The sequence below is a fragment of the Pteropus alecto genome, unplaced genomic scaffold, assembly GCF_000325575.1.
Source record: "Pteropus alecto unplaced genomic scaffold, ASM32557v1 scaffold76, whole genome shotgun sequence".
NCBI lineage: Eukaryota > Metazoa > Chordata > Mammalia > Chiroptera > Pteropodidae > Pteropus > Pteropus alecto.
In genome coordinates this window covers 13,164,587-13,188,955 of record NW_006443138.1, presented here as the reverse complement: position 1 = coordinate 13,188,955, position 24,369 = coordinate 13,164,587, and the positions used below count along the sequence as shown (strand labels likewise).

Here is a 24,369-nt window from a genome sequence, read left to right as displayed (position 1 = left end):
AGATTTGTTTCTTGCATTTGCAGGGCCTATTTCTGCCTACAGCCCTGCTCCTTATCTCTGGTCTCCAAAGAAAAAATTATCTTCCATTCTCTCTCCTTTCCCTCTTCCACTTGGACACCCACTATCAACAATGCTACTACAACCAAATAATATAACTGATCAACTGCCTACTCTTTCCAAGTACTTCGATACATGCTATCACATGTAAAGCTCTTCATTCATAGTATCTCATTTAAACCCACAATACTCTGATCACACTTATGATTTCACTTGTTAAAAATAAGAAAACTGAAGCTTCGAAAGAGAAAGCAACTCTTTCCAATTCATACATATAGTAAAACTTAGAAAAGACAAAATCAAAATTGGAATTCAGATTTATCGACTCCAAAATGAAGATGCTTTTGAACCGCCCTTCTTTTCACATGTTTGCTGCATACCCAGAAATTCTGCTGGGACAGTTCTCTGGAAAGCCATGTTTGTCACAACAGTGAAGTTAACTGGGTAACGCCCTAAAGCATGGTTTCTTTCTTCCTCAATGAGCAGTAATTAAATGGGGAGAACATCATACAAGATACTTTCTACTGAGTAAAACATACTATCTCCTTAGGCATCTTACTTGCACCATTTGTCTGAGTTGATGTAAGACCAGATTTTAATTCATGCTTAGAAAACATCTAAATTCACAGAGTTAATTTTTAATTCTCTCATCCTGAAAAAAAAAAAAAAAAACATCGATGACCTGGGAAAAATCCAATCTAGTTCTAAAATTAATACATAGAGGTCACTGTGGAAGTCATGGCAGGCATGTGGGAAGTTTAGGTAAGGAGATCTCTCTATGGAACTTCAGCCATCTTTAGAGTCTCACGTTGAGTTGCTAATGGCGTTAGTGGAACACAGGGAACATAACAGCCTATTTCTCTTCTTCCTCATTGAGTAGTTTGCTGTGTAGATGGAAGGAAACCAGTTCTCAACTCAAAAAGTAACAACACAGTAACAATACACAAAGTAACTCATAGTAACAACATGGATGACAACAGAGGGATTCTTTTTAGAGTATTTGCTGTGTAGCAGGAATTGTACTCAGTGATGTATGTGTTCCCTGCTAAATGGAGGACGACTTCAGCAATCAGAATATTGTTGAAGAGAAAAAATGATTAATCAATGGGCCCATAGCAATTAGTTTGGTACATAATTAATTTAGACTCCCATTTCACAACACACCAAAATAACTTCGAACATTTTAAAAAGTAAAAACAACAACAACAACAAAAAGTAGCATTCAAATAATTGCTGTGCAATGCCTGAATCATCAATATTACATGACTCAATAGAAACATGGAATGGGGTTACAGGGATCCTCGAGGCCCTATTTATTCCACACATGCTTACTTTGTACCACTTGCAAGGTCAGAGTGCCACTTTGTGGAATATTGAAAACCTAAGGAAGCTTCCATTCACTATCCAGTTTAGGGAAAAGTTGTAATTTCTGTATAGGCATCTATAATATGTGAGCATTTATACATAAGCAAACAACATATACTCCCAAGTCTGTTTAATCGTTATCACCTGATATATGTACCTAATTATATTACCTCATGAAAATTCCCAAGGTTAACTTGAATTTATCATGTTAATATTATATCTCAGGTTTATATAAGTATTAAGGAAAAAAAGCAAAGTCATGGTGAAATACATAATTAAATCACCAGTAAAAGAATATAATAATTAAAACATATTTGCATTGCCTTGAAAACAAAATAATTAAGTTCATTACTCTTATAGTAATTGAAAAAAACAGAGAATATACATATGAAGTAGATATCTATGTTTTAGCAGTAAAAATTCCATGACTAATGCAACACTCACATTAAACCTTATAGTTTTAAAAGTTCAATTGTTCAATGTTGCTAAATTCTCAGTATCAATCCCACTCGATCTATGTTGACTGTCAATGAAAGTAAATACTTCGGCACCAGAAAGTATGCCATTAGGATCCAGGAGAACAGAAAAGTTATCTCCTCTTCAGATGTACAGGTATAATGTATGAATCACTTGGGAGAAAAAAACCAGAGAGATGGTAGCAGGCCCTCTGGTACTGTGGCATGTCTCTTAGCAACATGGAAAAACAACTCTGTGCTAACAAACTATGTCAAGTAATAAGTGTTTACAGATCATAATTTAGAAACTGAATTCCAAATAAAGCTAGGGATATTTACATTTTAATAATTCCACCATTTAGCCTTTTTCATACTTATTACCCAGATTTTATAAAACAAGACAAGAATAATTTCATATGATGATTTGCTTCAAGCATATAAAGTATTTGTCCAAATAAATCAAGGCATCATTTGACAAGATTCTTGATTTCCAATGAGCAGGTATTTGATTTTTCTTTAAAGCCTACGTACGTCTAGAGTACTATTGTCAGATGCATGGGCAAATTGATAAATGGTGGTGTCAGAACATATTATTCATTGTCAGTTTCTGAATGGCAGATCACCAAGAGAAGACTCTTGGACTCTCAAAAGAATGCTTATCTACAAACAATACTATCTTCATTTCACTATGTGTTATGAGAAATCTGTTTCCACATTTAATTCAACAGAATGGCAGAATGGTGTTGCATTCTATAATTACATTTCTATTTCAGCCTCCTCTGCAAGTGATATCTATGGCTATATTCACTGATATTTTAATTCATTTGATGAAATGGTAAAATGAGCATACTATTTTTGAATTGCATTATTATAAAGATAAATATTAGATGTACCTTTTGAAGTACAGTTTGTGATTCTCTACGATTTCCTTTCATTAGATGTTAAACAATTTGCAAATATGCTATTTTTACAATTCCATACATGTGAAAAGCTACTGTGCTTTCAACAGCATGTTTTTTAATAGGGAAATGAAACTGCTTTAATTGTTAATAAACCTTTACTATCTATTACAAATTCTAGAGATTTTTCAATTGATTTGTATAACTCATCAACTAAGACTTGTTAAAGAAGATAGAAAGTATATTTTTACTTACAAGCATTCAGAGAGCACATTACAGATAATTTGGTTAATCCTTCAAGGAAAAATATCTCAATTTATTCATCTTAAATGTTACAATTTCTAACAACCAAAAAGAAGAGCAATTAGAATTAATATACTCAAGTTAGTACTTTCTGAATTATATCATTATAATACTGTAACATTTGAAAATTCTTGTTTAATTTTCACCTTACTTAACCATGACCAGGATATGCAGGCAAATTAGCTTTGACAGAGATCAGCTTGTCAGCAGATGGAATCTTATGTTTTTATATGTTATGCTATCACTACAAACCTCCTTGTCAAAAAGGTTAAATAAAACTGTTATACCGAAAAAGATATACCATTGGAATAGTCTAAAGAATAAATTATAGATTGTTTCATATGTCATGTTTATTATTAATTTGTTTGCTCTTCTAATTTAAGATAATGTTTTGGAAATATAAAATATCATGACACAACGGTTAATTTAAAAACATTGATATTAGATGAATTGATATAAAATTATAACTCCATGTTAATAAAAAAATGCCATGTAGTATGTCACACAAACTCCAGATGGCTGTACTATACCTTATGATAGAATTTATGCCTGTTGTTACTGGCATTTTTCAAACATTTAGTGTCTATATTTGAGTATTATAAGTATTTGTGAATGCGATATCACACACATTAAATGTTTTAGAATTTTGAGTTAGTTGGAATTAAAAGTAATGGCTAACTCACCATGGAAACTCTTGTCTTTTGCTGTAGACTTGGACTGAAGGAAATCTGCTTCTCGTGGTCAAGAACCTCGTAATGTATGTTATCTGTCTCCACCTTGTGGTTATTGTAAATATTGCTACTTTCTAATTTTGCACTACTTCCTAAACATACCTGAGTCTGGATGGTTGTGAAAAAATATGAATGCTTGCCTACCTTTGGATTTTTACTTTTAAACACTAGAAATTAACAACAAAAAAAAAGATTTCATATAACAGAAAAATTTAGATACATTTTGATATCAAAGTATTAGGTCATCTAAAGCATTTCTAGCTCTCTGTCGACATTATTAGTAATTTCTTGCAAAACCATTCTATAACTGTAGTATCATGTAGCTGAATTAGATACTTGAGCAGTCCTTTCAGCACATCTCTATGTCTAAACATCTTTAGTTTCCCTCAGAATTTCATAGCACACATAGGCCTGTATGACACTTTCTAGGAAAGTCAGAAAACGAAGGAGAATGCTTTTCTGATGAGAAATTGTTGTCTCCCTTCTCCCCAGGAAAAGTATGTCTTCAGTAATACTTCTTAGGTTCTTAAATCAAAGGTTTTATTCTATATTTTAATGACATACTCCTAACTTCCAAATACACATTATTTTCTTCTTTTTTCATTCAACTCAAGAACTGGGGATATTCCAGGGACCAAGACACATTGCTTTGCCTTCAGGGATTTATGGTCTGTCCAATTTTGTTTTAATGAGTGAGAAATTTTCACAAAAGTGTCTAAGTCATAGATTACTCCTGTCAATTCATGTCTGAGTAAGAAAAAGTTGTCTAATCAGATCATCTATAAGAAACAATTTGAAATTATCTAATCTAAGCAAAAAAGTTTCTACCTGGTTGATTAGCCAAACCAATTTTGCCAGCTGTTCTACTAACTAAGCACATTCGTCACTTTTGAATTTCATTTCTTGTTGCATGTAGAGTTCCAACACTTCCTCAAAATCCAGCAGAATGCCCTAGTCTCTAGTACCCATGATGCACAGTGATATGCACCAAGCTGGCCCATCCTTAAATGCACATTTTGCACATTACAAAAAGCTGTGTATTGTATAGTTTACATATAATCTGACTTTAACACAGACTTCCACTGTATGTTCTTTCTTCCTGATAACTTTTGAGTTTTAATACTTCTACTATGCATTATTTTAAGAAAATAAAACAAATGTGAATAATTTGTCTCTTTAGGAAAAACTAAGGTCATAATACTTAATGCTGCTTTCAAAGATTAAATACCCATCATAATTAATTATGTCTCAAATTATGATACTCCAATGTAACTGCCTAAAACACTATTGTACTGAAATTAACTAAAACTAAAGATTCAAATAAATTTAATATAGATTTATGATTTTGGGATAAATGTTCATAAAACACAAGAAGAAAAAAGAAAATGCTATTTATATGCATCTGGGAGAAACTATTTTGAGAAACAGATTTTATACTGCAGATAATGAACCACTTTAAAATAAATAAGTTTGTTTCCTTAAAATGTTCTTCAGATAAGAAAAGTCCTGAAAAAAGCTGGAATTCAGGAGGGGGCAGTTAGAAAACAGGAAACTCCAATGATAGCATTTCCATTCCAAAAGCTGTAACGCTGCTCAAATATTAGATTTAGCATGTAATTTACGATACGCATATGTCAGGCTTATACCATAATGATGTAACAGGCTAATACGTACCTTTTTCATTGCCATTTGCATAAGTTGGAGGCTTGTTTTTGTCAATGCTGTTAAAGCTCTGACTTCTCCTATTTAAATTAGAAGCTCCCTGGACCTTGCTGCTGCTGCCCGCGGCTGGTACCCTAGAGGGACCTGGAAGCCTGAAATAGTATAAGAAAAATTACATCATTATTGTACATTACAAAAAGATGGGAGCAGGAAGTTCTGATCAGGGAAGATTTAATGAGAAAATAACAATATATGATGTTCTAAAATCTACTTAGCAGAAAGTGTTCCTTTAAGTGACAAATAAATAGCTAAACACAGGGTTCGAGAATTTCCAGAAAAATCTTATTTCACCTTTCAATAAATATGGCTCCAAAGTATATTAATAATATAGAGCAATTAGAAATAGAGTCACCTTGAACTGAAAAAAATTATACTTACCACACTGCTGATGAATAAAACTTTGACTTAAAAGTACCATAACAATTACATAAAAAGCAAGGGAAATAATAACACTTAACTTTATTTTGTTCTCAGGGCATTAATCAGCTACCTATAGTTCGTGCTAAGTTGCTCTTTTCAATGTACAGAACATTTGTTTTTATCTTATGTAGCTGTATCCTAAATCAGCACATACATTAATAACAAGACAAATAAGATTACTGAACCAATTACAAACAGTAAATACTTATTGAATATCTAAGCTAGTTAGCTACTCTAAAATATGGAATAGGGAGCAAGGTCATGAGTTAATTCATGTTTGAGTGACCTGCCTCACATAAAAACTTTCAATCTCTTGGCAAAAGTAAGCACCTGGACTTTAGCTGGTTATCTCACAAGTACGGCCAACTGATCATAGAAGTGATATGACATGAAAGGATGCAGGTCTTAGAAGAAAAAAATCTGTCAGCAGAATGGCAATTTAAAATACACCTAAAATGACAGTAGCTTCAGCTATTCTTTGAGTATGAAGTATAAGACATAAGGAAATATAGACAGACTACCTTAAAATTAAGGTAAATTTGACAGAAAGTTACAATCTGCAGTTATTTTATTTGGACTAGAATTAAATACCAGTTTAGGTCAATTATTTCACTGTTAAAACAGTTTCCATATTAAAATTTCAAGTATCAATTATATCATGAATTGTGCCTAAAATGTGCAATTACTGTATTTTATTTTATACTGCTAACATATATTGTACATATTGCATATGTATAATAAACTCAATGTACATAAATTAAAAGCTAGAAATTAAGAACTAATATTGGCCTTCCAGGACATATTTAAAAACATAATATTAAAGATGGCCAGCTACTTTGCTAGCATTTGCTGCCACCATGTGAATGCCACTGTGTACTGCTCTGATAATTTCTATTTTAAAAGAAAAACAAACAAAAATAATCCAAAACTTATAAAACATTACTGAATTTTTTACTGTTCTGCTTTACAAAATTTCTAAAATAAAAGAACGTTCATATCTGTTATATTGGTGCCTAATATATCACAATTTGACAATCAGCTGTGACAATATTCACATTTGAACTCAATTCATAATATTATTTGATTTATTATTTCCAGAAATTACTAGGAAATCCAATGCTTATATAACCAAATACTTTTTAAATGGTAACAGGTATTGCAAAATGGAATGAAAATCAGGAAAACACAAATACCAGCTTCAAAACAGAAGTGCTGATTTCCTGGAACAGTTCATAGTTTCAAGATGTTGACTGTATCTTGGAGTTTATATATGGCTAATAAGGAATCCCGTCAGCTATTTTGCTAATTAGAGGTTGTGTCATACACAAGATTAGAATCTTTTCCAAAGGATTCCAGGACTTAGCTTTTGTTCAAATGGATCTGCAGGCGTTGCAAGTAAAGCAGAATAAGCACAGACAATGGGAATTTCGAGGATCGGTGATTTCATTCTGCAGAAAGAACTAGACTAATTTATTTGGCCAAATGTCTCAATCAAAATAAACCTGAGAACTATTCCTGTAGACATAGTCATAGACTTAGAAAGTTCTTTCCAAATTCACATGTCTAAACAAATTTTGTCACAAAACTTGCAATAAAACTTTCCCTGCTTGCAGTAAAAGTTTGACCTGTTTCTAGAAAGCAATTAAAATGCATTTTAATCTTTACAATGACCCATGAAGCCAAGTGATCTTTAGTTCTCAGAAGAACAAATTAAAACAAATTAAAAAATCCATTTGCTCTTCTCATTACCCTAATTCGACAGGCAGCCAGAACTCCAGATCATTCATCAAAGTAATAAAAAGAGAAATGAGAATACAGCCAAAAAAAAAAAAAAAAGAGAGAGACGTTCTATTAAATCAAAGTTCTTAAAATATCTTTTATATGCATAAGTCTTAGAAGTGATAAAAATGCTTACTGTACATGGCAGGTCACTGTTCTTTGCACATCCTAATTTATAATATATCTTCTAATTTTTAATTAAATATCATTTTATCTCTCCAGAATAATTTTAATTAATATGGAAATGAATATATCTTAGAAAACCAAGGCAAAGAGAAAAGTACATACCTCAAGTCAAGACATCATAAGCACTCCTTGTGGTCAAACTTTGCATAACATGATTCATTATTACGGCCGTGACTAGTAAACGACCACTGAGATACATCTTCATCGAATGAGAGGGCATATATAATAATCACATAATAATCAGGGGTACAAAATACATTTGCTGAGGCTTCACTCAGCTGGTTCCATGCTATCATTATGCCTTCAGCAACTTAACATTTAAAAGAAAATCAAACACTTTGAACACGTTTTTACATACCAATATTTTCCAAACAGTACATAATGCACTGTCATTTATTATAAAAGACTGTCTTTGAAACACATGTCACAAAGACTCAAAATTTAATCTATTATAGATACAAGAACAGTCCAGGCTGAGACGGTGTTAACATTCCCTAAAAATATGCCAATATTTCTTAATTCTGCTTCAAAATGTAAAATAATTAATGTATGCCCGTCTCAAAAAGCAATGAGAATCTTGGTGCATAACTTCCAGATTCCCTGACTTAGAAAGAACGGGGCCTCAAAGCAATATTTTTTCCTTGACTGTCTCTCAGCCCAGAACCTAGACTTCAGCCCAGTTCTATCACTATGTATGTGTATGACAAAACTAAAAAAGATGCCAAACCCCATTTTAATGATCTAATACAAACACTCCCATCCCTGAGACTGCATAAGGATATCCTCTTGGAAGAATTCAGTCCTCTAAACTTTTCATCCAGAAATATGTAATTTTTGAAAAAATTTAGAAAGATAGGACAAAATATCACTGGGCATTAACTTTATTATCACTAACAAGCAATAAATTAGAGATATTAACTGACCTAGTAGGCTTTTTTTGACTGGTTGCAATTCCACTGTGATTAGACTGAGTTGCATATCTGGCTGCCAGACTGTATGAGGAGAAACAGAGAAATTGAATTAAAGAGATTCTTTGAACATGGAAAGAAAGCACAAACTTACAAGAAAACTATGAGTTAATGAAATGCAATTGGAACATGTATAAACATGCATAAAGAATAAATTAATTAGAAAATTATGATAATGCAATGTATACAACATGACATTTGATTGTGAACACACTATGAAATAATGTAGTGCACCCCCTGTATAAAGTGTGTCATCACTGATTTTAAAATTAATCCTGTGTGACAGTATTCATATTATTTTAAGTAGTAATATTTCATCTCATAAAATATTCAACCTTTGTAAATGACTATGGAAACTTTATGAAAGCTAAAATTTGACTTAACAGAAAAATCTCTTTCTCAAAAAATTAAAATGAAAAAAACATGAAATGAGGGTCCTTATTTTTAATAAACTCTTCTAATTTGCTGCTTTAACCTAAATATTATTTTGGAAACTAAGTGATTAAAATATCTGGTTTCTGTCTAATAATTTATTATTGATCTCTTACAGAGAATGTTTTAAGAAAGTGAATAATTCAAGATATTTTTCTGAAGAAAGATCAATGCGAAAATTGAGATTAAAGTGGAGTTAAAGTTCAAAAACAGACGAAACTGCTGATGACAATTTCTTGGCATTCTTAAATTATAATTCTTACCGATTTTAAAATCAAAATCTTTGATCAAAAACACATGAGAAATCATTATTTAAACCAAGTTTTGAAAAGCAGTGGATATTTTATAAACAAAATGAGAATTTGGACTTTAAGTTAAACTGATTTCTGAATTACCCAAGGGTTGCAAAATTGGTATTCTGAAGTATAGAGTAAGACCAAATAGAGCTGAAACATGTTCACACACCCTGTGATGGTCTTGGCTGATTGATGCCTGAGGGGAGAATCACTTCTCAGGTGAATTGTGACGACTGTACATGAACTCAGCTATTGTGCATGCACAGTTTTCAAGGCCTCCAAGGAAACAGAAACAACATAGGGGTACTGAAATCAGGGTTGGAAGGGTCACTTGGAGCTCTGCTTAAGTTTTTCCAGTTGCTTTGATGCCAAGTAGAGGGTACTGATGCCAAGGGAGGGGTTTCTTAAGGTGACGACATGCTTCCTAACTTAACTCTTACTCTACTGAGCCAGTCTGCAGTGGAAGCATGCAGGTCCTTCAAACTGCCTGGTTAGACAGGAATAAATCCTCATATCTAGGGAGTGCTCCAGGTTCACAGAGCACTTGTTTTCCACATTTGATATGAGATATGTTATTATTTGCATATAGCATTCCATTCTGTATTCTAATTACACCAGGCACTGAGTCAACTGGCCACAACTGACCAAACTATCTCAGTAACGATAATAACAGAGAATAATTTTAATACAAAAACTAAAGTATCTCAATGAAATGATATTCATTTAAAATTTAAATTAAAATAAAGACACCTAAAATGAAGAAAAATCTTTTGTGAACTTCTCAGCTTACTTTGTCAATCGATTCAAGAATAAGAGTATTTACCTAAAGGTTCACCACTTTGTCTTATCCTAAAACCCTCCAAATTAAACACAAATATTATCAGGAGAGTTGATAATAAATTTCCTTCATGGAATTGAAACTACCTCATTGGTTTTCCTCCATGATTTTGAGAAGTATCAAAATTTCTAGTATAGAAGTAGAAAAACAATGACCTACTTTAGAGAGGTTAACCGACTTGGCCCAAATCAGTTCGGTTTTATGGCTGATGTCTGTTTTCTAATTTATTATAAGAGAATAGTCTATTTGTTGCCTGTTTTTTTGTACTGAGCCCTAATATTTTTTAATCTTTTAAAAGTTGGCTTCTGCCTTGCTTCCCTTGCACTTGTGAAACTCTTACTTGAACACAAGAGTTATATTCAATTTTTCACCCTACTCTAACATCTTTGTATTTGCCATATTGTTCCCTCTGCCATTGTCAGTCTCTCTCTTTCACAGACTGTCACACCAGCTCACTTGATTTGCTCACCATCATTCTTGCCCATTTTCTCTTTCCTTCAACAGCCCTCGTCCTAATCCTTCTCTTGAAGACATGATTTTTCTGTCCTCTTTCCTTAAATACTTTTAGGAAAAGTATTTAAGGGAAAAAATGTATTTTCCTAAAATACTTTTCCTAAAATGAATTTCCTAAAATGCATTATTTCACTTAGCATTTCGTTTCTTACCTAAGATTCCAAGTAAAATTTACTAGAAACTAGAATTAATGTCTGCATCATACTCCCAGCTATCAATACCACCTGAGTAAAAGATGTCTGTTTCCAGAATCCTTAAAATCATCACATTAAACTCATCGATTTCCTTCTTTTATCCCCCAAGTCCTAGTCAGATACTTTAATTTCTTGATTTCTCTTCACAGCATCACCATTTTCTTTAGTCCTGTGAGCCTGAAACCTCAATAGCTGATTCCTCCCTTTTCCTTTTAATTATTGAAGATGTTCAATCAAGACCCTGTCATGTTGATTCAGCCTCTACAAATCCATTTGCATCTATGTTCTCGTTCAATTTTCATCTTTATCACACTAACTCAAGCTCCCAATACTTCCCATAGCAACTCTAGCTCCCTTTATTTTTCTTAAATTTTTATCTGGCTCTGCCTGCCTTCATAGCAGAAAAGCATATTTTCCCCACAGTGCTTGTCATACCATTTCCCAAGTTTCAGATTTACAGACTAGTAACAAAGCAGGTGAGTAGGTACAGCTAATGTAATTTATTAGTAAAACAGACACAAGGAACATGTAGACACAGCTCTGAGGCAAGTGGGGTAGATAAAAAAAAAGTCAGAACATCAGTCAATGAAGGCTTTTCAGACATCTGAATTGAAGATTGCATTTTTTTTTTTTCCTGAAATGTTGTCAAATGAGATTCATTCCAGCTAGGGACAAAAAATATCAGAAATGAAGGCACAAAAGAAATAAATGTTTTGAGGCTTACTGTGGGTTCTACTAAAGGAAGTATCAGCTCATCTATCTGCTAAAGTGAAAGAAATATCAAGGGATTGCTTTTTATTTCCCCTAACATGGAAGGAAGATGAGACTAAAGACGCGCAAAAAAAAAAAAAAAAAAAAAAAAGGATGAAATTCATCTGGAGTTCTATACACCGAAGGATCAAACTGCCAGAACTTTCTATCCAGCTTCAGTACAAATTCTCACGTGGAACGATAATATCCATTTATTGTAAGGAAAGAAAGTTTCTCAAAGTAAACATCCCGAATTGCGATTGCCCATTTTCACTAACCACCAGAGAGCCTCGCTACTCAGTGTTGTCCATAGACCAATAAATAGGCACCACCTGGGGCTTGTTAGAGATAGTGAATCTCAGTTCTCATCTTAGCACTACTGAATCAGAATCTGCATGTTAACAGAATTCCCAGGTGATTCCTACACATAATAAAACTGAAGGAGCTGTGCTCTACAGAATATCCACAAATGTACAAACTTGGAGAAAAAATCTTGTAGTTTCCAAAGTCGAACAGCATAATCTAAATATCTCAAGACACACTTCATCTTCTGTCTTGCTGCTGCTTTAGATACTGTTGACTCCCTTCTAGAAATCCTCACCTCACTTGCCTTTCTTAATGCAGCCTCTATCTCTCCAGCTACTCCTCTTACTTCTCAAGTAGAAATCTACTCACTATCCCCATCCCCTAAATTTTGTACTATGACCATGAATATTTTCAAAATCATAATCCTAGTCATCAGCTAATTTATCCCTCCATTTGTTTATATTGAATCTATAGTTTATACTCAAATCTCAACTAAACTCAGAGCCTCTTTTCTAAATATCTACTTGATAGCTCCTAGATATTCCACCTGGATCTATCACCTACATTTCTCCTAAACATTCCCCAAATGCTCAAAACTTAATGCATTTTCCTTCCTTTAAATCATCCTCTCTCTCTGACTTTACCATTTAATGTCACCAACATTTCCTCCATTGAGCACTATGGAGTTATCTTGATCGTTACCCACTTTTTTTTTTTTTTTTTACTTCTTTGTCATTTATTTTATAAACTCTAATAATATCTCTTCACTAGTAGCTTTGTTGTCAGTCCATTTTTATTTCCAGACAAATCAAATCATTCTTCTCATAGCCAACAGAATTAACTTCCCCAAGAGAGAACAGATGTCAATCTCTTTTTTTTTAAATTGCTGTTGACTCCCAAGTGTCTGCAGGATAAAATACAAGCTCTGTAACTTGATTTATAGAACACTTCAGCATGTCTCGTCTTCTTTTGCAGCTTCGTGTCCTCTGCATATCCTCCAACCCATGTTCTCCACTGTCACCACCTTGGCCCCTTGCCTATGGCCTCTTCTCCCATGGATCCGTGAATTTTCTCATGAGGCTTCCTACATCTGAAACACTATTCCTTCTTTCTCCCAGATTATTAAACCTAACTTCTACTTCAAAATCTTGACCAGACATTAACTAAGTTGAAACATGTTTCAAGTCCAGAGTTAGTTTTGTCCTCTACTAGTATATAGGTCTTCTATAATTATTAAGCTAATATGGAAATTTATCAGGGTAAATGTCTGTCTCCTGAATCCATTGTACTGTTCACCAGAACAGAAATCATGTTATGTTCATTTTTTGCATTCTCGGTTCCTCTCGTGGGGTTGGTATGTGTTTAACAATTAAGTGATTTATTGATGTTTACTGGATATTATTATCAAACAATGGTATCTTACAGCACCATCATTTAAGCTAGGGAAATTGTTTCAAGAATGGAATTATCAGAAATATACTAAAGGAGGGAATAGAAAGACACATCTTTATTGTGTCCTTATTAAGTGATGGTTTATATTTATTTTCTCATTTATTCCTCATAACAGTCCTGCATAAATGATACTGCATTCCTGGCTAAAAAACAAACAAACAAACAAACAACGAAACTGAAGCATTTAAACATTAAATCATCTGTACAAGTTATACTGCTTATAAACAGCAGTTCTAAAATTTGAACTTCATTCTGTTAGTTTCTATAGTCTGTGCTCTAGTCTATTATACTATATCTTCTTCCCGTAAACTGATTACAAATTGCAACATTTTAACATTCCTTTTAGGATTAACTCATTGCCCTGTGGATCTGTGAATATCTTTAAGACATTATAATAATAATTTTATACTTCATACAGCATATCATCTCTTTGTGTTTTAAGTAAAATTGACTTCAATATATACCATTCATCATTCAGATACATAACAATAAATAATTTTATTTAACAGGTTACTTATGTAGAAATCTGAAATAGGCAACACAAAATGTTAAAGGGAAAGATATTCTTAGTATCTAAGCAGCTCTCCTCAAAAATATCGTCCATGTAAACACTAACTTTAATCTTAATTTTAAGTAGCATTTTAGTCAGGGCTAGCAAATATGGCATATTATTTATAACTTCCCACTCCCATGCCCATTGCATACATGACCAATGAATCAGAAAACTTGTTTCAGCTGAGCTCTGTGGTAGCCTCAAAACGCTTGGCCAGTAAATAGAATAAGTGAAAATTTATTTGCATCTCTTTAAGTTCTCATCAAAATATTGTTAGAAAATTTGAATGGTTCAGTATAGGATTTTGTACAAGATTCTATTTCTATTGTAGTTATTCTAGCAGTGAACACCCATGTAGAAGTAAAATTATATAACCTTATTCCTTAGTTTTCATCCTCAAAAATAAAATTAAACCCAGACATAAAGCACATGTGCATCATTAAAAATCACCAAATGGCAATATCTGTGCCTCCCATAATCTATCATTCTTTATTTCCACTAGCTACTAATAAGCTTATTCCAAAAAAAATCTCAGTTGAGAATGTTGATATTTGATTTCTCTCAATATATGTTAATTACTTAATGACAGTTTCAATATATTTTTCTTATTCATTTGTTCTACAGATATTCTTTATCACTTCCTGTTTGCCCAGGTAAGAACCTGGAGAGTCATAGCAACTTGCTAAGGAACGGGACCTCTCTCCTGACTGCAGTGGAGAATACCCACAGTTTTAAGTGCAGGATAAATGATAAATTCTCAGATTAGAAAGATTCTCCTCTTAGATATGTAAAAGCAGAATTGGAAGAGGAAGGAGGCTGAGATGTTTAGTAAGCCTAGAGACCAAATAGAAAATCACTGCTATAATTCAGGCAAGACCTGATGAGGGCCTGAATGAAGGCAGAGGCAAAGGAAATAGAAGTAAATGGTTAGTTAGAGAAGTTATAATCATGGATATAGAAAATGGAGAAAAGGGAGGACTCTAAGACGGCTCCAGGGCCTCTGGCTTGAGTCGCACAGTAAAGTGACATAGAAGCAGAGGGTAGGAAAATAGGATTGACCATCCTTGGTATGAGGTATGAAGAGAAAAAAATCAAGATTCCATTTCTATGTTATGTCACTAGTCAAATGGTGAATAAAGTGAGAGGAAATACTAGGAGGATGACTGAATATTCACAGATTACTTTCGTAGTAGAGATAAAGTAAAGATCACTTTATGACCATATTATAATGGTTTTCTTATAAAGTACAGAAACACTTTTTGGATATTGAATAAATGAATAAATAAGAAATTGACTTCATAACATTAAGGTTTTTAAAGTGGCAGATAGACATAAATATTGAGAAATTTGATTTAGTTTTCTATTCCACTTATTCTAATAAGCATATATTCTTTGATGCAATCAACCAATTAATGAATCATTAAAAAGACTTGTTGACTGCCTACATGTATTGGCACTGTGCTAGAAAGATTTAATTTGGGAAAATTAGGTTTAAATATGCCGAGATTATTGTTTCACTCTGAGAAGTATAACCTTAAAACTATGTTTACTAACTCAAAATGCTTTCTAAAAAGTATAATTTGATATTTAATAGAAACTGCATTTACTTCAAGTTTGAAAGGAGAAACACAAAAATATTAAGCAGATGTGAAAAAAGTGGTACATTAAAATATTTACTTTCTATGAATTATTAAATTGATATGCCAGTAGCAAAAATCTAGTATATTTGGTTAATAGCACAAAATCTAGAGCCAAACTGCTCTCCCTGAACACCAGCCCAGCTGTTTTCTGTGCCTGTGTCCTTATTAGTTAAACAAGGATGACAATTTTACCTACCTCCAAGTTTTTATGAAGATTAAATTGCAAATCAGTTAGAAGGATGTCTCGTACAAATAAATGTTGTAATAGTCAAATAGAAAATTCAGTGGGATTCAGATGTAGGTTCGAGAGGCCCTGAATGGCACTAAGCCTCCATGGGAGGCTCTATAAACATTAAGGTGAATTCAGTACAAGATAACTTCCTATATTCTTCAATCCCTACAATTACCCTGCCCTCCCAGAGCTTGGTAGTCTTTCCAACACCACACCTTCCAGTTCTCACCTATCCCTTTTAACAGCACTACATTCTTACTCTAAAGCCCACAAGCATGGACCTCTCAGTACAGTGGTTGAGCTTTCAACTCTGGCTCTCAGTCTTCAGGTTTATAATTACTTTGGGACCATGAATTCTTGAAAGCAAGTATGATTAAGTTATATTCTCTCTCAAACCTCCCTGGATACTACTCACTCTTCTTTCCTGAACTCAATAATATCAGTCCCTCTAGGTCCCAGTCCTATAAAGAATCACCAGAAATTGTTCCAAAATGACATCCAAGAACCATCATTTCCAAAGCAACACACACAGGGTGAGCCTTCCAGAACCTATAATTCTCGTATTGTACATAATCCAAAAAGTGTCTCAAATACAGAACTTAATAAATGTTTTGTTCTGTTTTATAGTGATTGGATGAAAATATAGTTTTGATATGCTTCAAGATATAGTATATTTATTTTAATATTTGAACCAGAGTTTTGTGTTTGATCTGTACTCTAGATTTCACAACAAATTTGAAAGACAAAGATAAATGTCTCAAAAAACGAGGCATTCTTTAACAACAACAACAAAACACACTTTGCGTTTAAGAAGGTAGCAAAGAAGCTACCATAACACTGAATAAACTGCAAAACAAACAAAAAGAAAAAAGAACATTCTGTTGTTCTCTCACTTTCCCATAAACGTAGTTGCCAGAGTTTTGTTCCGAGCCCTCCTTCTTTATACTGTTTTCGTGAGTATTCTCTTCCATTTCTATTGTTTCCATCAATAAAACATGGTTAAGCTGATGTTCTCAGGTCCATATCTCTGGCCCTGACTGCTGTCCTGGGCTCCAAAGCCACACACTAGAAATGTCAGACTGAAATATCAAGTTCAGGAAAGCCAGAGCTGAGTTAACAAAAATAGAAACAAGATGATTCTCTTTCACCCTTATCTCCATATAATCCCCATATCCATTTTTCCAGCCAGACCTTTGTGCCTATAACGTTAAGCTGTTCACTCTCTTGTCACTATGGACCTCTCCCCAAAAGCTCCTCTCCCCAAAAGCTCCTCTCCCCAAAAGACATGCTCCTCTCCCCAAAGCATGTCTTTTCTCTACCCTGTCACTAAGCTTATGTTCTTAAGTTATAAATGGCATCATTTTTCCTCTGCTAAAAAAAATATCCAAGGCAATCTTCCTTTACATTCAAGAATGAGTGCCAGCTCCTAGACACAGCACCCAGAGCCTCCATATATTGAACTCTGCCTACTTCTCTAGTCGTGTCTCTCATCAAACCCTGTTGTAATTTAAACACAGAGCTATAATAAATTCTTTGATGCTCCTTCCATTAAGAGGTAAGATCTTTGGCCCACTTTTCTCCCTAAAATCTGATGAGCTTATCTGTCACTCCTTCACACAATATGTCACGGTTTAAGAAGTACAATGTCCCTGAGACTGCCATGCTGGAGAGGCCAAGCGTAGTCACTATTCCAGCTAAGCTGCCAGACGTGCAAGTGAAGACGTCACCTTAGAAGTGGATTCTCCAGCTACAGGTGCTTTGCCTCCCAGCAGTTGGTGACACCCCGGCCATTCCACACTTCCCTGTAGAGGTGTGCCCTGTCTGATTTGAGGCTCACAAAATCCATGAGTATAATAAAATGGTTATTGTTTTGTGCTATGATATTTGGGGTGTTTTTTTGTTTTATTTTTTCTTTGTTTTTAAAACAGAGATACCCAGAACACACTACTAGTTACACTTTTTCCTTGGTTGATAGTTGTAGTTTCCTGAATGTGAAATGGTATTTTTTTCATCAGTGCCTTCGTATGGGCTCTTTCCTCTAACTGCCATCACTGAGTAACTTGTACTGTTAGACTAGTTAGCATACCTTAATGAATTATCTGGTTAAATATCTAGGTATTCTATTAGAGTGCAGGCAATTTGAAAGGTAAAGCATCACTGTGTCTCAGCTACACATCTAGCATAATTCTTGGCACATAACAGAGGCTGAATTGTCATTTGTGGAAAGGTCATATTTAATTAAACTTCCAAATCATCAATTAAATAGAACACTGGGCTCTAATATACGATATGAAGGATCACTAAGAACAATATCATCTTTCATTAAAAGATTTCAATTCATTTCCAATGGTTTTCATTAACTATGCCCAACTGCACGGTGATTGGTTCATTAAAATATAAAAATCAGGCACAAAACAGTAATTCTTAAAATGTATACACTTAATAAAAATACAATTGAATAAACTATGTTTATCAGAGCAATATAGAACATAAGGACAATTTTTCAGATTATGCTGATTTTTATAATTTCTCATCTATATTAAGAAATGTTAGAGAAAATTACTTGAGAATCACCTCTTATTCCTTCCTTGTCTATTTACCTTCAGTCTTGAAGTCACGCAAACATATAAGTGGAAATTCCTATACAGTCAAACATTTAGTACTCTTGATTCCCAAAGACAAAGAAAAATGCGCTTAATTATAACAACATAATTGTCAATTTAATAACATTATATCTAAGAACCAAGGGGAAATACAAAGAAAGAAATCACAGAATATGAAGTAAAAAATTTCTTGGGCATGGTTTTTAGCGGACAATTTATACCTCTTAATTGTACTTTTCTTTTATAAGGTGGTATCCTAAAAATGCAGGAATTATTTCCTTCAAAATTCAGTGAATATAGGTTGAGAGGAAATTAGGACTAAGTTAACTGCGATATACAAAATCAAATGCGTGGGAATAAAGTTTTAAAGTGGAGATTTTTAGAAAAAATAAACTTTGATTACAGTGAAACACATTCACTAAAAATTTTAAGACTGAGATAGATTGAAATATTACTTCCTTGAATATCCTATGATTGCTAAGTGTTGAGATTATATACCATATTTTCAGAATTAAGATTTAAAATTCTTTAAACTAAATTCTTCCTTTAGTACAAAGATTTTCCCTTTGTAGCATCCTCATGCAATGTTATAAAATGATAACTGACAGGTAACTTTAAGAAAGAGGGAGGTGTTCAGCCACTTCTGCAAAAATACTTTTGTACCTCAAAACCATATATATTACTTCAAAAATATTTAAGACTTTTTGCAACAAATATACTCACATCAAGGTAAGTAATAAACATGCTTTCTCTCTAAACTTAAATTTTGCTGAGACTTCAGTGAAAACAATTATCGCCTAATACATTCATGAGTCAGAAACTTTGCTTTCATTCACATGTGTTTCTTTTTAGTAGCTGGGCGGCTGAAATATCATCTCGAATGTATGTGAAACAGGTTATATTGTGATAACTTATCCCATTAGTGAAATATGGTATGTCAATATGTTATAAACTCTGTCTTATCTGAAATTTCGACTGACAGTTACTAAGGCCACCTGCATGGCTTGCTTTTGTTGAATCTCAAAACCGTAACCGAATACAGAGATAGATGCCTGTGTTAGATAATTACTGCATCAAAGTCTCATGCTCTTTTAGGAATGTAGAATTTCAAGATAAAGGAGAACTCAGGAAACTAGGATCATATTTCTTTTATAACGTTACCATAAATTGGACTTTCCACAGGGCTTTTACTTACATGTAAGTTCAAAACTACACGTCCCATGGATTTTTTTTCATTTACAATTTTCAGTATGGAGTAAAATTATATCACAGTACACTCAGTGCTCCATTCTAAAAGTTCATTTTTGTGCAACCACCTTAAAAAATTGGACTCTGAAAACCAGTAGACAAGGTCATTTTGTTAAGCTGAAAATTTAAACAAATTTTGGCAAGAACAACCCTGATTAGTGAAAAATCTAGATTATTTAATACTTCTAAAGACTTAAAAAGTGTTGTAGTAAGCACAAATTATATTGAACTATTTCTTAGTACACATGTTCACAAATGATCTTTGATTATTATACTTATAAAATAAGTATATAAGTGGATGTTTATAAAGTGTTTGGAGATCTATGAGAAAGTCTATTGTACAGAGTTTTTATAATTGGGCTACTCTCTATTTACTGTAAAGTACAGATAATAACCCATACAATCAGTTTCATATTATCAAGGGGTGGCTCGGGTCTCAAAACATCTGATAGTGAGCTTTGGTCCAAAGTCTGCCCCACAGCCTGGCAGGGAGAGAAGGATGATTTTATTTATTTCATTTATCTTATGATCTCATGAGACTAAGAGGCCAATCAAAAAGGCAGAGAAGTTTGGGGTGGTCAGAAGTATAAGTGTAGGAAATACAATATGAAGGGGCAAATGTTGACAGTGTGCTTTATAATAAAGAAGGACTTTATTATGGTTAAAGTCTAATTGGCAAGACAGGTGCAGAAATCTCAGTTGCAGAAATGTGTAAGTTACTTAAATCCAACTCTGTGCCTACTCTCATCCTGATTATAATTCGGTTTTCCATATAGGTCTGACTATACGAAAATAATTCGGTGATCATAATGACATGATTATTATGATTTTTGTGACAGTTGCATTTTCCATTAGAAGTCAATAAGTTGAAATTTTAAAGAATAATCTTTAGTGGAAAACATTAATATGTAATAATTTCATATAATATAAAATTGCAGGTATAATAATCAAGTCTATAGTACCAGTACTCTATTTGAGAAGAGAGTGACTCATAAATACTAAAGATCAAATAGAATCAAATAATTTCTAGTGCTTGGGAGAAAATAAAATGTATAAACAGGATATCAAAATGTCCTGTGGCAAAATATTAAAGAAATAAACCACAGAGCTCTACAGTGACACATAAATCACATTAAAAAAAAAAAAGATTTGATAGTTAAAAGGCCAAATTATAAAAACTAGCTTGCCATTGTTTTTATCTAGATAATTATGTCAAAAAGCATAAATTTTAACTTCAATTCTCTAAATTCTCTAAATTAGGTCTCAGTCTAATGCTGTAAAATATATATTTTCACAATTACCTTGGAAAGATAGAATATAATTATGATGTTTTCATTTTCTACCTGGAGAAACTAAGTTAGGTTAATTGATTTTTATTTTTTTATTTTTATTTTTTAAAAAGGAAAGATATCAGAACCAAGATTCTGTCCATGCCTTCTGAGACTCAGACTTACATATTATTTCCTTCTCCCTAATGTGATGTCACCAACATGTTGATAAATAATAAAGGTTTAAGTTTACAACATCAAGGATAACAGGAGAGAGGACAGAGGCCATCAATGGATGAGAGGTTCTGGAGAACTTAAAATAAATGGAGCGATGTTAATGGAGAATGCATAATAAAGGAAGCCTCATCCTAGCATACACATGGAGAGAGATTTAAATCTAGAACAGTAAGGAGGCAACATTGACAAGCGAGGTGCAGATAAAATGACGAGACGATAAATAAAAGAGAGATTAAGCAAATGTTCATGTTAATCATTATGGATGACCAATCATGGCCAGATATAAATGAACCAATTAATTAATCATCCAAACAAACAAGAACTAATTTTAACAATAACTGAATAATCCCAGAAAAAAGATGCCAGCAGAAAGGGTTCCATTAGTTTACCTGGACTGATCCCTCTAAAGGATCATTAAACAAGCCGTGGCCCATTCTTAAAGTTATCTATGAGTTTATGCTTAATTCAATCAAATATCCACTTTCAATAGGCATTCACGGAAGGCCTTGAATAAGAAAATCAGAGTGTATGTCTTGATTCTGCAGAACATATTTATAATTGCCAAAATATAAACACTTCATATGCGTTAAAACTTTTAGAATCAACCTATGCTAACAACTTGGAAGAATCTTATGTTTACAAAATAAAATTTTCTGAAACAATCAAAAAATGGACAGAGGTTAGATGACTGCAGATGACAGAGGCTGGAAATTGTTGGTGGATGAGGGAGAATTGCTAATATCCATGTTTTATAAAACAGAATGCCAAAAGATATTCTACAGATGATTGAGAAAGAATTAGAAGTGCTATTTCATTATATAAAGTTACAAACCTAACCAATAAAAGAATGAAAAGAGTGAAATTTAACTACTTTAGTAGCACCCCTAGAAAAACCTGTCTATACTTATTCTCTCCAATTCCTCCCTCCTGTTTTAAATTGAACAGATTCCAATCAAGCTCTTACAAGCCCCTACTCCAGTGGAATAGCTCACGTCAAAGTCTCCAGTGCAAAATCTATGTGTGGGTCAGTTCTCAGCACTCATTCTACTTATGTGCAACATTTGATGCAGTAGCGTTCACATAGGGTAGGTAGGTAATGGTCAGAAGCATAAACTCTGTGGCTGGATTGTCTGGATTCAATTTACAAATTAGTCTCCATGAAATCTTGCGTGATTTAATTGATCTTTCCTTTTTCAGTTTCCTTATCTGAAAACAGGATTAATAATAGTGCAAAAGCCACAGGGTTGTTGTGAGGACTGAAGAAATGAATATGTATATAAGATACTTAGAATGGTGACCAGAACAGAATAGCGGCTGCACATAAACTATTACTATTGATCTCTCTCTCTTCCTTGGAACACCTTCTTCACTTGCTTTCCAGGAAAACAAATTTTGGGTTTCTTCCTGCATTACAGGCTGCCTCTTTTCAGTTTCTTCTATAGATCTTGCTATCTCCCTGATCTAGAAACATTGGTGGGCTCCTGATTCCAGTTCTTAGTCCTCTCTTCCTCATCTATAAACAGATTTTGGTGACTCCATCATGTCTAGTCTCATAGCTTTTGCTAATATCTATATGGTTACATTTTCTGAATTTTTGTCTATAGCCTGCACTTCTCCCTTAAACTCCAGTTTTGCAATTCAACTGTCTCCTTAATATACACGTAAGCATACTTAGTACACATTTCAAAATTGACATGTCGATAAGTGAATATTTGACCTCCCTACCAAATCTGCTTTTCCCACATTCTTTTTCACTTCAGTAAATGGAAACACCATTTTCCCAACAACTAATAACAACAATGTTATGGTTGGATGGAGCCTAACTGGAATATTTTGTCTTCTTCAAAAAGCCAGACAGGCTCCCAACTCAAGCTCTTAGCTCTTGTCCTTCTGTCAGCTTAAAACACTCTACCTCAAAATAATCACACAGCTAGTTCTTTTACCTTCTTTGTTCAATGTCATCAACTGAGTGAGGACTTCCCTTAGAACTCTATTTAAATTTGCAGAAATATGGCTCTTAAGCATCTTATTTTCCCTTTTCTGATTTATTTTTCTCTACTATAAGCTGTTCAATTACTGGTATATAGTTTAATAAATTTTTTATTGTCTGTCTTCCATCACTAGAATGTAAGCTTCAAAAAGGCAAAGATTCTTACATATATTTTTTCTTCTGATATATCTCTAGTGGCTACAAGAGTGACTGGAATATATTAAGTGCTAAATATTTGTTGACTACCTTAAAGAGGGATGGGAGAGATGGGAGAGTATATGAATCAAAAGTAACAACCAAATTAAAAAATAAAAAATAGTAGAAGTATTTTATTTAGCTATGTGGTATTAACTACTAAAGAAAATATCTAACATAATTAAAGGAGTTACCTCTGTAAAACCAGACAGAGCTTGGAAAGATTTGAGCATTAGGCTGTTATTTATAATCATAAGGATATTATTACTTTGAATTACTTTTATATATTTAATAAAAGTTAGAGATGAAATGGACAGAATTGATCAGAGAAAGTAAGAAATGTGGCAACAGTGATGAGGTTGACTTAAGGTTTCTAATGTGGGTCTATATATTTTATTAATACATGTGATGTGATCTTAAAGGAGGAGAAGGGAATATGAAAGTAGTTATCTGTGTGTCTATTATTTGCTAAGTGTGATGCTAAAGAGGCACTTTATACACATTATCTCTTGTGGTCTTTTCAGTGAGGAAGCTATTCAACATTAGAAGTAAGAACACCAGTATTTGAGCAGGCTAAAACCACTTGCCCAAAGCTATACCACTGGGAATTGGCAGGCAGAATTCGAACCCATGTTTGCCTGATTAACAAAAACTATATAGGTGCTGTTTCATCTATAACAACAGTGGTTGTCAGACTTTTTAAATAGGGAACAATTACATAGAACATAAGCAAAGTG

The 24,369-nt window shown here is 33.3% G+C and overlaps 1 protein-coding gene across 1 annotated transcript in view; it reads right to left on the bottom strand.

The window, feature by feature from the left end:
- The window catches only part of NAV3 (neuron navigator 3), a 304,118-nt gene that overhangs the window by 171,284 nt on the left and 108,465 nt on the right, over nucleotides 1-24,369 (bottom strand). The window contains 2 exon segments of the mRNA XM_006923778.2: nucleotides 5,485-5,624; nucleotides 8,841-8,909. Of these exon segments, the coding sequence (XP_006923840.1) occupies nucleotides 5,485-5,624; nucleotides 8,841-8,909 (209 nt within the window).